A 16036-nucleotide genomic window follows, 5' to 3' on the forward strand; every position below is an offset into this window, starting at 1 on the left:
TTACTGTGCCTAAATGTAGTAATCGTATGCCACAAAACAGTGGACCAGAGGCACACACTACAGTCAGGAAAATTACCACCACCAGGTGTCAGACTTGGGGACCAGGTGTCAGATCCCTGGGCTCCCGGCTGGCTTCTTCCCCACCCTGAGCAAAACTGATGGATAGATACTGCAGCCGCTAAATGGGGGCAGTCTGTAAATGAGAGTGGCAGTGACTTTGCCCACTTCAAGCTGTGCCCTGCAACCCTCCTCCCACTCATCCCACACCACAGTCATGAGGAGTCTGCCTTTAATGAGGCCAGGAAATTTATCTCCTAAGGTTGATGTGAAGTGTGAGCAAATTAATGCTGGCAAGATGCTTAGGATAAGGCCAGGCACTCCGTATGCCACCTTTACCCCTGCCAGAAGCACCCTAGCCGCTTAAGGCATATGATGAACATCACTCTCTGTATAAGTCAGGGACTAGCTGATGTGGACCATGGGCTGTCGTTTCCTAAGGCACACTAGAGAGCTGCTCTTAGGAATTCTATCAGAAGAAACAGTCACATCCATTGATTTCTTTTAAGACAGCCAGGCTTCCTTTGAAACTATTCTTCTCTTCATTAACAACTATCAAAAAAGGGATGATTCCAAATACAGTTGATAGTCTTTTTAAAAAAATTACATTTTAGAGGCTGAAGAGATGGGGCAGTGGTTAAGAGCACTTCCTGCTCCTCTGGAGGACCAAGGGTTTTGATTACCAGCACCACCATGGTAGCCCACAACCATCTGTAACTACCGTTCCCGAGAATCTGACCCCCCTTCTTCAGGCTTCATGGCAAAACACCCACACACATAAAATAAATGAAAAATAAACAAAAGTTTAAAATTACATTTAAATTTTATTTTGTGTGTGTATGTGTGTATACATGTATGAGCACATATGTCAAGTGGTATGTGTGGAGGCCAGAGAGCAACCTGTGGGGGTCCATTTTCTAATCCCACCGTTTTCTGCTTCTGGGGGACTGAACTCAGGTGGGCAGGCCTGGTAGTAAGAGCCTCTACCCACTCAGCCATCTCGCCCACTCTTCCTCGATGGCTGGTTTAACATAGGTAGGCTCCCATGGACCAGGCTGGCCCCAAACTCCCTCTTGTCATAAAGGATGCCCTTGGATTCCTGCCTGCACTTCTCAGGGGCTGTGCCACCATGCTTGGGTTTCTGTAGTACCGGAGACCAAGCCCACGGCTTCATGTACACTAGCTGGGCAAGAATCCAACCAAGTGAGCTACACTCCTAGCCTGGGTTACTAGTGACATGCTAAGACAACCTGGCACACAGACATCTGAGCTTTAAAATCAAACATTGTAGATGATGACCGGTTGAGATATAGCTGTCCTTAGGAGATATTCCATTTCTCCACCCCGTCTAATATTCTCATATTCAGGTGCCCAAGTCCATTACATAAGATTGTAGAATTATCATAAAATCTATACGTAGCTTCCTGTACATTCTTAACTATATCTAGATATGTGTAATACTTATTGTAATGTAATTGCTATGGCTGCATCGCCTTGCTTAGGGAATAATGACAGAAATCTGCACATGGGCAGTGATGATGTAATCTGAGCCAGTGGGTGTGGATGAGCTGGGGACAGAAATACCGAATGCAGTCAGAGATGCCGTGACCAGTGTTTCTAGCTGGACGGACATGTGGAAATCACCTGCGGGGCTTTAGAAACCACCCACATCTAGGGTCCAGACATGGGGTGTCTCCAAAAGAGGCACAGTGACCCCATTGTGCACTCGCTATTAAGAACCCCTAGTCAGCAGCAGCACTGGCATTCAGCTCGGAGGCACACTGAAATTCCCATGGCTGGTCCCTCCCAGGCCCACTGAGTCAGGGACTGAGCAGTTCTCGTGGGTGGGGACATTATCTAGGATGTGCTGGCAGAGGAATCCACCATGCTACTCCCGTGTCCAAAGCAGGGCTCACGGATGAGCAAGGGGCACAGCTGAACTGTGAAGCGTACTTCATTCAAATGCACTTCCTATGGGGAAGGAATGACGTGGTCCACACGACTGAGGCCTGGGAGGGATACAGGATGCTTACTTCTCCCACGCCCCCTCAGCCTCTAGCATCCACACCTGCCTCGACCCCGCCCGAGATCCTGGGATGGCACAGTGTGACTGACAGTGTTAAATGTCAACGGGACAGGTCTAGAATGGTCAGGGAGATGGGCCTTGAGGGGACGGAATCAATTAAGTAATTAAATTAATGAAGGTGTGAAGATGCATCTTAATTGTGGGTAGCACCATTGTGCAGGGCGGGGATCCAAGACGGTGCCAACGGAGAATGGGAGCCGAGCCCTGGCGGGCACACATTCATGACTCTCTGGTACTGACTGTAGAAGCAATGTGGCCAGCTACTTCAAAAGCCTTGCCTTCCCCACCGGGACAAACAGACCATCCCCTGAACTGTGAACTAAAATACTCAGTTGCTGCTGCCTGAGTGTTTCACAAAAGCAACAGGAAAAGAAACTAAGATCCTGGGGTCTTGGGGGGTGGCGGTCCAGGCTGGTCACCTTGTATCTCAACTGTACTTTAGCTGTGGTTAATAAGCAAACACATTAGTCATCGGGATGAGGGAGCGGAGGCTGTTCTCAGCCAGGGCAGGGCCTAGCCTGCGGGAGAAAGTTCACACAGAGTTAATTTGTGTCCGCTGCCTACCCTGACCTGTCAGAGAAATTCTAAGCAGAGAGTGATGAGTAGCACTGAACCCGATCACAAGCCAGGGCTCAGCAGTTCGGAAATGCTAAATGTTTAAAACTTATGACATGCTTCCTGGCTCCCTTAGTACCCTGGAGAAGCTGTCTTTTTGAAATCTGTCAACATGGAGCTAGAGGTGAGAGAGCGGGACGACTCGCTTTCTTTTTTATAACCTATGTGCATGGGTGTTTTACCTGAGCACATGCATGCCACGGGCGCGGCAAGTGCCTGTGCAGGCCTGAAGAGGGTGTTGGATGCCCTAGGACTAGAGTTACAGATGGTTACGCTGCCATGTGGGTGCCAGAAACTGAACCTGGATCCCCTGTAAGGGCAGCCAGTGCTCTTAACCGCAGAGCCTTCTTTCCAAATCCAAGCTTTTCACTCTGGGTCATTTGGTTTTAATTCACTTGCACCCGTGAACCTGAGTAAACGTTTCTTGTGAGGTGCACAGAGTACGGTGGCAGCTTCCTATCTGGCAGCTCTCCTTTCCAGAGCCAGCCGTTTCCTGGCCTCCAGTTAGCACACCTCTCTCAAAAATTCCTTCCCCCCTCTTTTAAAGGTTATTTTAAAGGTGTTCATACAAATAAAGTTTTTTTTTTAAAAAAAAAAAGCTGCAAAGAATATCTACACGTGGGGACTGAAGATATGGCTCAGAGGTTAAGAGCACTGGCTGCTCTTCCTGAGGTCCTGAGTTCAATTCCCAGCAACCACATGGTGGCTCACAACCATCTGTAATGAGATCTGGCGCCCTCTTCTGGCCTACAGGCATTCATGCAGGCAAAGCACTGTATACATAATAAATAAATCTTTAAAAAGAAGCAAAGAGTATTTTTTAAAAAGCTAAGAATAATAATAATAAAAAAGAATATCCACATGCCCTTGCACCTAAATCTAACAATTTAATATCTGAAAATCACAAAAAGAACAGGGGGTGGGGTAGGGGTCGGGCATATGGCTCTGTGAATAAACACTCGCTGTGGGAGTGTGCGGGCCAGAGTTCAGATTCCCCAACCAGGCGGGCTTGTGATCACCTGCCATGCCAACACACAGAAGGTGGAGGCAAGGGGACCCTGGAACAAGCAGACAGGCCAGACCAGTCATATCAGTAAACTCCGGTTCAGTGTCAGACTGCCTCAATGTGTAAAGAGAGAGTGATCAAGGAAGACACCTCACAGCATCAGCTGCGGACCTCAGCAAGCGCGCGTGCGCACACACGCGCGCGCACACACACACACACACACACACACACACACACACTGTGGAGGCTTGAATGAGAACCCCCCTCCTAGGCTCATCTCTCGCAATGCTTGGTCCACAGATGGTAAAATTATTTGAGAAGGAGGTGTGGCCTTGTTGGAGGAGGTGTGTAACTGGGGGTGGGGTCTGAGGTTTCAGAAACCGATGCCAGGCCCAGTCTCTTTGTCACCTGTTTGTGGATCAGATGCAAGCTGTCAGTTACTTCTCCAGCACCATGCCTGCCTGCCTGCCCGCCCATCTGCCTCCAGCTCAGCACCATGATGGCCATGGACTAACACCCATTTAGATCCTTTCTTTTCTAAGTTCCCTTGGTCACGGCATCTCTTGAAGCAATAGAACAGTAACTCAGATACACATGCCTATCCATACATGCTCTGTCAGATGTATTCCATCTGTCCCAGAGATGAACCATTGAAAAATAAGTAGCTGGCTAATTCAGGTCACTCCTGAAAACTTGGCGACCCCACCCCCTGGAACACAGACTCTGCTACATAACCCTACACCGGGACCACAGTGAGCAATCTGATGTCTTTGAGCACATCTCCATCCAAGACCTTTACAAGGTGTCCCCAAGCATCCATGGGCTTGAGTGGTCTTCACTGAACAAGCTGGTCAGTAAAGAAAACAATCTCTGGCTTCTACAATTCTCACTAATTTGTTTGCTTTTGTTCCCCTAAAGACTCCTTCCTGGTGTGCTGTGTGGTCTCTGGCTGATGAGAGAGCTCTAGAGATGGCCACATAGGTCAGTGGTTCTCGACCTGTGGGTTGCGACCTTCTAAAGACCCCTTCGTGGGGGTTGCCTAAGATCATCACAAAACAGATATGTACATTAAGATTCATAACAGTAGCAAAATTACGGCTAGGAAAGTAGCAACAAAAATCATCTTATGGTTGAGGCAGGGTGGGGGTGGGTGGTCACCACAGCATCAGGAACTGTATCAATAAAGGTCCTAGCATCAGGAGGGTTGAGGACCATGACCATGACATTGGTTTCTGAGAAGGAAGTTGCCAACTGACTCCACGAGCACCCGCTTCACCCTGAAGCTTTCGGCCTCTCCTTTATTTTTCACAGTTCCTTAGTCCTGAGTACACGCTGCCCCCTCCATCCTACCCGCGCACATCTTGGGGCCAGCTCCCAGCCGACCCTCAGGAGGGAGGAACATGGCGAGCATTTATTTTTGATTTGTACTTTGATTCTGATGTGCTTGGCGGTAACAGTGGTGCTGGTGCTGATGTTGGGGAAAGCGCCTATTTCAGACCCTTGCTCTGAAACGAACAGCCAGTGAGAAATGGAGGCGCCCCAGTTCTATTTAATGAGGCATCCACAGTGTGTCTTGCAGGAGTGTGAAGCGGTCTGGTCCAACCACAGTATTTCCTATAATCTGTAATACTCAACATTTTGTGGGGTTCCCTTAAGGAACCGGGAGTAACATCAATATATATAACACTTCCTTTGGCAGGAAACACGAAAACAGCAAGATGGGATTAAATTCCTCAGAAAATCTCTACTAGTGTCAGGCAACACCAGGCTCCCAAGAGCCTAGTTTTATAACTGAGACAAGGGCCCCCTCTTGAACTTACGCCCACCTAGAACCCATGACATATACTACACCTATAATCACCCTGCAAAGGTTATTTTTCTTTACTGTCTTGACACTGTCTGCCTCTCTATTTCCCTCTGTAAGGTCAGCTTATTGAGAATATTCTAGACAGCATGATGTAACATTCACTGCAGGTCATTGTGAAGTACAATGCACGTTTGTGGGCCTGACGTCAGCATCTCCAGACACATGGGAGTTCCAAAGGGCTGACCCCCTATCGCTAGTGAACTCTAGCTTGGGCGTGTGTGACTGTCACTCATCGCCTTGTGCAATGCGTAGGTGTGGCATAATTTCACCAATGATTCACAGTGTTCAAATATCACAAGCTACCTTTTAAGCTGGTTTATAGTCCAGGCAGATCCATCCGTCACTGGGTCCCTAACTGTGGACAATCAAAACCAGGCACAGTGTGTATCTGCATTTTTTTCCAGAACCATCCATTCTCACTCAGTCCATGTGTGGCAGGACTGTGTTCCTAGGTCTTCTTACATCACACACCACCCAATCATCCGTAAGCACCATAAAGAAGGAAATGCATAAACATTGAAAGAATCCAGCAGAGATTCTACAGAAACAGAAAATATCACCATGCCTTGGAAAACCCTGAAAAGAACAGATCAAAAGCACATCGGATCTAATCTGGGACTGCTTGTTATACACAAGTCTTGCCATTTTCAATGGACATACACACTTCACTTAGAAAACATTCCCGTGAATAATGCCAGCAAGCTGAACAGCAAAGACGTTTGACCTAGACACAAGAAAGTTCCCCTTTGTGAGATATGGGGGAGGGTGCTTGCAAAAGAGAGACATCTCTGATTATGGCATAGCTGGTGCTTTTCTTTAACTGGCTAATACCCCCCAAATATACAAATACAAAGTCAAACATGCATATGTATATATGTCTGCTACTGCTGTCATGGGACCAAGAGCTTGCTGGAGTACGGCACGTGAGCCGAGGCTGAACGAGCCAAGGACAACAAGAACACATACCTGCTCTTTGGATGGCACGAGAAGTTCCTCGATCATCATGCTGTCCCGCGCGTAGGAGCTTCTGTTCAAGGTGTATGACCTATCCGAACTGAAGGAGCGGAGGCTGTTGTGTTTACCGTTACCATTCAACAGTGGGAGATGGCGATGGGTGGGATGGGATGGAAGAAAATAAACGCATGCAGCTTTAAAAACAGGCAAGATGGCTAAAAATACCAACAAATGTGCTTTTCTCTCTCTTTTTTTAAAAGAAATATTTCAAAAATTAAATTTTTTAAGACATTAAATTTCATGACTGAGATTTTTAAATCTGGCCAATTTCATATCAGTTCTGTGAGATGAAATGCATGGTGACTCTCGGTACCCCACTATGGCGCTGAACCAACATGGCATTGAAAAGAACCTCTACCCAATAACACAAGTGTTTTTCTTTTATAAAAAAACAATTTTCTTACTTTTTTACTTAATGTGCATTGGTGTTTTGCCTGAACGTATGTCTGTGTGAGGGTGTCAGATCATTTAGAACTGGAGTTACAGACAGTTGTGAGTGGCCATGTGGGTGCTGGGAATTGAACTCAGGTCCTCTGGAAGAGCAGCCAGTGCTCTTAACTACTGAGCCATCTTTCCAGCCCCGGCAGTGTTTCTTAAGGACTTTATGTTGGAGGTGCCTCTTTCAGTTCAACTGCACTGCCTTTCATACTGAGATAGAACTATTCTGCCGTGGTGGGGTCTGAGGGTGAATCTCCGGAAACCCGCTATGGGTTTGCACACTAAGAGCTCTGGTTTGCAGCTGACATTCAAGGACATCTTCAAGAAGGGAAACAGAAACACAGCCACATGCACTTCTTGGTCGTGCTCCAGAAGACATTAACATTCCCCGTCTTCAAATACTGTCTTTCCTTGGCTTTGCTGCCTTCTTTCTTTTTTTTAACTTTTATCCTTTGTAGACACTCTCATAGACAGTCCCTGAATTGTTCAGCTTCCTCACACTCGGCCTATATGGACTCTTAAACTAAAAGCCAGTGGATTATGGGATTGTGGGGGGATGGTTCTAAAAGGTTAATTATCTGGTTAAGACTGCATCTAGCCACACAAGTCACGTGATGATCAGGGTTATTATTTATCTGAGTCTTGGGTTAATGGCTTTATTATGATCCTCTGGGGACAAGGAGGATGCTGGCTGTGAACTACCGCTCCACCGTCATTATCCACTCACCCCGCTACCTTACTTAACTGGCAGGCTGTCAGGAAAGAATGTTTAGTCGTCACCTCTTTGTGACAAGGTTTCCCACCTGACTGACCTTTCACGAGGCAGTTACAGTATGGGAAAGAGCTGAGGTGAAGCCTAGACATGACTCCCCAGCCATGAAACACCTCCAACTAGCATTATGCACACTGATCCCTTTTATCTTGGGGTCCTCATGGGTGTAGGGAGGAGTCCTCATCCCTACCACAGGAACTTAGTATTTTTCTTTGTAATTTTGCCTGCTTCACTGATAAAGTGGATCTAAGTAGGACTTTCTGTATTACCATCGGATGCATTGGTCAGGTTGTAGCATTGTCTTTGGGGTGTGTGTGTGTGTGTGTGTGTGTGTATGGAAGGACAGCACAGAAGAGAACAAATAATGCATGTCCCTTTGCACAGCAGGATTTCTCCCCACTGCCTTCTAGCTGAAACCTTAGCTGGTTCACACACGTTATCCGCAGAAGGTGGGTCGTTCCTTTAGGATAGAATCTCAGCTTTCTCTGACTATCTTGCTCAGCGCTCTGACTCAGAATTAACCTTCATTCCAAGGTCATTACCAAGCATGCTCAGCAAATATTTACTGACTGTGACGAGCAGGATCCAGGCACATAGGTGCCCCCCAGCGCGCCATAGGGCTGTACGGTCAGGCCAGTCATGCGATCATAAAGCTTCCTTTCTCCTCCTCATTTCAGTTGCCTTTCTTTCCTTACTCCTGTTTCTGGCCCTTAGCTCCTCTTTGACACAGCAGCAGCTCCCTTCCCTCGGGTGCTTTCCTTCAACACTGCCCAGTTTTGTCCAGGGATGGTAACGGCTGGAGGGGTATCCATGCCCCCTGGTCACATGTGATCCCTGACCACTTGGGCTGTGGCTATCACGACTGAAGATCAGATCTTTAAATTGTACCACATTTAACTAACACACTTGAGTTGAAAGACCCACAGGTGACAGGCGGCTACACCATCCGTTAGTGTCTTTTCCGGACCTGCGGCTTCACTGACATAATTTGAGAAGCCCTGGGAGGCCACACTCCTTACACTTTCTAGACCACGCCTTTCTTCAAAGAAGGGGCAGCATGCCGTGGTCCACAAAAGCTAAGCCCTAACTGGACTATAAGTAGGCAAACGTTTCAAAGCTTTTAAAGAGAGGTTATGTATTTGTGATCCAGATTTCCAAATCTAAGATTTGTGGATCGTCTTCTAGCATGGTCTCCTCCTTGTTTGTCTGTGAGTGACAGCGGCAGAGGAGAGCTCAGACCGGTGCTAGCCATAAAAATGCTTCAAATTCTGATTCCTAAGGATCGGTCCAGACCAGACCTGCTTCCTGCCATCAGGAAGATGGACCCAGGAAATCTACCAAGCAACACTCTGACTCCCTGACTCATCCCAGCACACTCACGACCAGAGAGTACTGAGTATTTACCTAAGGGGGTCTAGAAAGCCTGTTGCTTTTTTCTTCTCTCTCTCTCTCTCTCTCTCTGTTCTTTTTGTTTTGTTTTTTGTTTATTTGTTTGTTTTTTCGAGACAGGGTTTCTCTGTAGCTTTGGAGCCTGTCCTGGAGCTAGCTCTTGTAGACCAGGCTAGCCTCGAACTCACAGAGATCCGCCTGCATCTGCCTCCGAAGTGCTGGGATTAAAGGCGTGCGATACCACTGCCGGGCTTTAAATTGTCTTTTAAACTAAGGTCAGAGAGATTATTTGTAGCCATCATTGAAACCTAAGTGTTAGATGGAGGGCCTGTTAGGAAAACATGCTGGCTTGGGCTAAAATGTTACTGGGATGTCTAGGACAGCTCAAACAAACAGCCACCAGCAAACAAACCACACTATTTTTCTTTAGACCTAACAAAACCTTTCCAGTTTTGTCATGCACTCTACAAAATGTATTGAGAGAGGAATTCCTTTAGAATCCAGTCATTATTATATAAGATTCCTTTTCGTAGATTGGTTTTCTTTTTTTTTTTTCCTTTCCCAATCATAACTGATTTCCTAAAGCTGAGCAGGAAAGTGAAAAAAAATTTTTTTTTTTTTTTTTAAAAAGCACATTGCAGGCCAGCACAGCACAAATGCCGAAGTAAATAAAAATGGGAACATGGGTCAGGGACAGGCAGAGAAACACCACAAAAGCGCCACATCTTCTTACCTGATCTTGGGACTATTTTAAAGTATTTTTAGAAAAAAAAAGTAAAACCAGGAGAAACAGAATGTAAAAGAAAAAATCAGACAGGGAAAAAAAAAGAAAAAAACAAATGTTATGGTTGAATGAATCATACACTGAATGTCCCTCTAAATGTTACACTCAGAATAACCGACTTGATAATGCTCTAATGATATGCTGTAAGAACATTAAAATATTAATTCTTTAAAAATAAAACTATAAAAATATGCCTTAAGAAATACTTGCCTCTGAGCATAACATGAGTCGCCAATATGAAAAAGATGACTTACATATAACAACAACAGATAACGGCAGAGTCAAAATCAGAGACAAGAAATCCTTAAAATTATCTTAAGACAAAAAAAAAATGACAACAGGTGATATTTAGACTTCATAGCTCACTGGAAGCGAGAGGTTAGAATTTTTTACAAAGGATATATTCATAAAAGTGTGAGGAGGGGGGCAAAAGCAGCTCACTATAGAAGTATAAGTGGTACCCAACTCTACACAGAAGACCAAAGTCAAGACCCTTGAAGGATCCAGACATTTCTATCTCTTAGACTATGTGATTGAAACAATACACATTTTAAAAGGCTCTCTTTCTTTCTCTCTTTGTTGCTGACACCTGCTCCTATCAGGTTTGCACGTCTTTTTAGGGCCCATTTATAAAGAAAAAAGATCTACTAAGTTATCCGAGGTTCTATTTTTAAAAGGCAAACTGGAAGAAAAGGCAGCGCAGCGTCTAAAATGTTCTCACCAACCGCACTGGGAACAATCCCCAAGGTTTGCTCTGTGGGCAGTGCCGTTTACCATTAGACAATGAAACTTTTTACAGCGGATTCCTAAACTATAGGAAAATGTCCTCGGGGCTCTCGCTTAGAAAGTTTAATTATTAGCTTTAAAATAACTTTGACAGTCAGCAAACATTGCAGCTGAGCCACACCAGGGGGAAAGAATTCCCAGCCTTTTGGACAAGGTCCTTTTTCCTTCACACAATGAGTGACTCGGGAGTCAAGGCTTCCCTGCTTCAGCTGTAAGGGCTGAATTAGCCCCATTGCTGTCTGGGACTCTTGATAAGTCACTGTTACACTCCGAACAGGCCCTTGACCAACACAGTAACGGCAAAACCTCAACTGTCTACGCATGCAGACAGTTTTAAGTTTTTTTTTTTGTTTTTGTTTTTATCATCAAGGGTGCTGCCGATCAACCACGAATTAATTTTTCACTAGCAAAGTATACCAAATAATCCATATACAATTTTCTTATCCGTAACTAGAAATCTCTTCCACTATGGAGGGAACTACTTTGGAAACATGCCACCTTGACTGGCTTTCCAATCTGTCAGGGAGCTCAGCTGGTAGCATGCTGGGAGTCGGCTGCAGAGTACGAGGGGGGGAAAGAACGAACGATCGATGTGTTCTGTTACACGAGACTACGCACAGCCAGCGACAAGGAAAATAGCAGAGCATAAACGTTTGCACTGAGCACGGTCCACGAAATTCACATGGCATCCAAAGAGCATGTTCTGGAGTCATGAGGAAGATGGGCATGGTGCTGGCTCATGATAGATCGTGGTTGTTGCAAGTAAACTTTGGGGCGGGGGCGGGGGCGGGGGCGGGGGAGGGGATAATCAAGTACCTGGCAGACCGGGCTCCCAGACTGAAGCCCACATAACCCTCCGCTGGCAGGGAGTCATCGCCCAGTTCCTTAAGGTCTTGTGGCCCAAGATACTTGTCAGTGTCCCCTGTGATGGCATCTTCACCTGCGGATGGAGAGCAAGTCACGGTCAGAAGCCCTCCCTCTTGACTCTGGAGCAATTATGGAGATGGCGGCCGCTCATGATCTCGTCGCCTTCCCTGGTGCCCTGTAGTTTTGTTTATTTGTTTTTTTTTTAATGCCATCCAGGAAGAAACAGTAAAGGAAGAGGTTAGTTCACAATTGTAGGGGCCAACTGAAGTAGTGAACCCAGCTAGGGTTAAATGATCAATGGTAAGCATGACCCCTGACCCCTCCCTGCCGCACCCCTACCCCCTAGGTTCAGTTAATTACAGAGAAGGAGCTTATCTATCGGGGGACTTTTCCTCATACCACCCATGATGAGAGCAACTTGTTTGAATGAACACAGCTTACAAAATAAGGCCTGTGTCTCTAACACTGTCCTTAAAAACGAGAGAAGGAAATGTCTTTATTTAGTCACGCGTTTGCTTGTATGTGTCGGCGTAAGCGTGCCACGGTGCACCTGTGGAGTTCAGAGGGCAACCTGTGGGAGCCAGCGCTTTCCTTCCACTATGTGGATTCTGGCGATCAAACTCAGCCAGGCTTGGCAAGTGCTTTTTACCAGCTGAGCTTGCTCACCTGCCCGGGAAAGAGGTGCTTTTGCTGTTGTTGAAACCAGCCTCCTCTCTAGGATTTCGGTTTAGGGCGTATCGTCTCTAAGTTCTGTAAGTTCATGGTAGGAGCAGTAATTGCTTGCCTGGGAGATCTCAAAGCACATTAGTTTTGAGTTCTTTCTAAACCTATCAGATTCACGAACCAGCCCGGCTGTTCCCACAAAGCAACTCTGCCTTCTACAGAGGTGAGGTGTCCGCTCCTGCAGCCGGAAAGGGGGACCATAGAAGTGCGCCCTGACTAGCCCCACAAAGAGTTAATGCAAGCAAATCGCTCTTACGAGCTCTGGGCTCTGTGTGCCTAGTGAGCTCACGCGGAAAACCACATTCCAAGAGCAACGGGGCAGGTTTTTCAATCGTCTTCTGCCCTCTGGGAAGTTTCCCATCCCTCCCAAAGTATAGCCCAGGCAGCTGAAAGTTCCCTCTACAAGGGCAAACCCTGTCTCTTCTTAAAATTACTTTGATTCCTTTCTGAGATACAAGCTGGCTGGCGCAAAGAGATCCCAAAAGTGTATATGCTAAGTTTTCCCAGAGGTAAGCGATTGGACGCCCGGTTCCTCCATTCAACACAGTTTACAATCTCCATTCATTTCAACCACGGGAACTTAACTTTTAAGCAGCCAATCTGATCTTGAAACACACTGGCGACTACTGGGTATATTACCCCCCCCCCCCAAATGTGAAGACTAAAAGATTGTCTTTCTGCTGCTACTCAAGACCACACTCCGGTAAGTGAGAATTCACAGGGGGGATATTTGCAACATCTCTCCGTCAGAAACCAAACCAGCACACCGCCAAGCAGGAATGAAAGAAAGAGCTGTCTTACTGTGTGGCAAAGCCATTTCCACCACGCTGGGTTGAGGAGTACTTCCTGGAGGCTTCCAGGAATTCCTTAAGCAGAGGTTTAGAGAGAGCCGTCCACACCAGCCCCAATCCACACCAGCCTGAACAAACCCTTCCCCGGGCAGATCTGTCTTCACCGGGGCCGCGGAGCTTCCCTCAGCCTCTCCGTCTGCTTGCAGGCAACTGGGCAACTGTACATTGTTCCTCACGTTTTAGACTCCGAAGATTTTTTTCAAAAAAAATTTCAGACAGAAACATTCAAAAAATTTCATGTGGCAACACTTAATAGCGACGAACATCCCTCTGATCACTCCGCAGACATCCTTTCAAAGTGCCTCCTGATTGGATTAAGACCGCTCTGGCAAGCCTCTTGCAGGACCCAATAGTGACATAAACACAAGCCCAGGAGTTATTTGTATGTAAATATGAGGACTGCCTGGGTGTAGACTTTCAGTAACTTGATACCAGTGCCGGCCCAAGCGGCTGAGACCCTCGCAAGAGGTTGAGTGAGCCCAGAACACTGGGTATAATTGGAAGCCCGGTAGACGGGCTCTCCTCAAATATGAATGAAGAAACGGCCAAGCCAGGTAGAGGAAAAACAAACACTGTAAGAAAACAAAGAATGGGCCGGAGCAGGAGTGGCTGGGAGCTGCAGGCAAACTTTCAACTTTGTTCTCAGCTGGGAACACGGGAGCCTCTGTTATTTATGGTCCCTGTCAGGTGGACGGAGGGCAGGAAAGAAGGGAGGGCCTGCCCTCTGGGTGGAGATTGGGAAACTGTGAGGCCAGGGAAGCAGCTGCGGCACCAGAGTTCCCGGGAACGCCACAGATCAAACACACAGACACAGAGCAACAGGGGAGTACCCAGAGAAAGAATGGGAAAGAAGAGGGGCTGCGGGGCAAAGAGGCAGCCTGGGGAAGCAACTACCATTGTTTGGAAGTCTGGGCAAGGTTCTTGCAATTCTTGAATATGCTCCGAGGTTCTCACTCCTGGTGGGGGCGGGGAGATCACAGGAGAGCAGGGTGATGGGGTGATGATGGTGGCTAGAGAAGCCTAGGCAACCAGGAAGAGAAGACCGGGCCCAGGAGGTGACCCTGACACCTGAAGCCTCTGAAGATGGCTCTCCTCTGAAATGCAGACCTCTCTCCTAGGGGAAGCATCCTGTTTATGGGGGCAGTGGGTGAAAAGAGAGCTAGACCTCGGCAGGTTCCACTGGGGTATGCCTGAGAGGCCATTTCAATTGCACCCCCTAACATACACAAGAGAATAGCTGGGTGGTTAGTATAGGACTTTAGCAAAGGCCTTTGAAACCTAAGTCAGCTGTGCCAAGCTTCTCTATTTACTTATGTAAGTTTTTTTGTATTTATTTTTTAGCAGTTTTTATGCGTGTACAAAGCAATATAATCATACCTACCTACCCATTTCCCTATTCCAATACCTCCCTGTCCCTCTCACAACATTGTATCCTCCTTTTTTTTTTTTTTAAACCCACAGAATCCAATCAACGCTGCCCATAACTACAAGTGTATGCAACCTTCCAGTGGGGCAAGAGCAACCTACATGTGACCACACCCCCAGAGAAAAGTGCCCCTCCCTCCACCAGCTGCTACCTTCTGCCAGTAGTTTTTCGGTTAGGGGTGAAGCCTCATGAGCCCTCCCCCATCCACCTAATAAATACAGAGACTTGAATCTGTAGAGGTGAGGGGAGTGAGGAACATTGCTGTCTCAGGATCATGAATGAGTGAAGGAATATGATTTATCAATGTTAAGATGATCTGTTCCAATCTGCTCAGCCTGGCTGCAACCAACAGGATACATACCTACAGGAGCAAGAGGGAAGCCATTTACAGGGTTCACACACTGAAAATGGGAGGGGAGGCCAGGCTTCAGGGAGAGAAATGTCTGAGTGCTAGCCTGGTGTTTTGTTTGTTTGTTTGTTTTTTCATATCTAAAAACTACAAGCTGGTCAGTTTAGCTTTCAACTCAAGCTTGCTTCCCTCAAGGCCTGGGATATGGATCGCCATCCCCCTCTCCACCCACTCTCCCCCTCCCCCCATGCAGCACATAGTACCCTTCTACACAGCCCTGCCCACCCATCAGGGAGTTCCTTCAATCTCTGCAGATCCCTAAACTCTGAGACTTTGAATCTTTCCAGGGTATCTGCTCTTCCCCACGTGACTAGTGTCTCCCTCCCTCCCTTTCTACTTACATCTGAGAAGGGCAGGGCGTTCCTTCCCAGGGTTTCCTGGGCCTATGCGTAGCCTCTCACATGGCCTTGTGGGGTCTCTTGGATGGATTGCATATTTGAGGGCCCCTCTAGATAGTTTTGGAACTGATGACTGATACTGAGCGAAGAGACTGGTGGTGCTTTTATTTTTTCAAATCTGCATGCTACGGTGATTTGACCCTTTCCTGGGATTAAGGTTGATGAAGGGCAAGCATAGTCTGTAGACACAGGTCTTTAGATTTTTTCCAGGATGGGTTGCTATTAAATCACACAAAAAAATCCCAGGGTAGGGTGAGAGTGGGAACTGTGGATACTGATCAAGGAAGAATCAAAACGTCATGACCTTCTGGGCAGTGGTGGCACATACCTTTAATCCCAGCACTCAGGAGACAGAGGCCAGCCTGGTCTACAGAGCTAGCTCCAGGACAGCCAGGGCTACACAGAGAAACCCTACCTAGAAAAACAAAAGCAAGCTAACAAACAAAAACGATGACCTGCATGACGGCAAACATGTCCTCACAATTTAGCACAGTACAAGCATTCCTTACGAAATGCAGAACTTACTAATTGAAGTAAAGCTATTTTCT

At 46.8% G+C, this 16036-nt stretch overlaps 1 protein-coding gene across 15 annotated transcripts in view; it reads right to left on the reverse strand.

Annotated features, from left to right (window-relative positions):
* Ank3 (ankyrin 3) overlaps positions 1-16036 on the reverse strand; it is a 295079-nt gene that overhangs the window by 79993 nt on the left and 199050 nt on the right. For 11 of the 15 annotated variants that reach the window (XM_041656440.1, XM_041656439.1, XM_041656442.1 and 8 more), the window contains 2 exons: positions 11631-11754; positions 6598-6700 (listed from right to left, as the gene is read on the reverse strand). In XM_041656440.1, the coding sequence (XP_041512374.1) occupies positions 6598-6700; positions 11631-11754 (227 nt within the window). Of the gene's footprint in view, positions 1-6597; positions 6701-9977; positions 9990-11630; positions 11755-13205; positions 13885-16036 lie in introns of those variants that run through there. The other 4 variants (XM_041656453.1, XM_041656452.1, XM_041656451.1 and 1 more) reach the window with 2 other exon arrangements.

This window comes from Microtus oregoni, unplaced genomic scaffold (genome assembly GCF_018167655.1).
Source record: "Microtus oregoni isolate MIOR12 unplaced genomic scaffold, Mior012 000007F_ref0000211, whole genome shotgun sequence".
In the NCBI taxonomy this organism is placed as follows: domain Eukaryota; kingdom Metazoa; phylum Chordata; class Mammalia; order Rodentia; family Cricetidae; genus Microtus; species Microtus oregoni.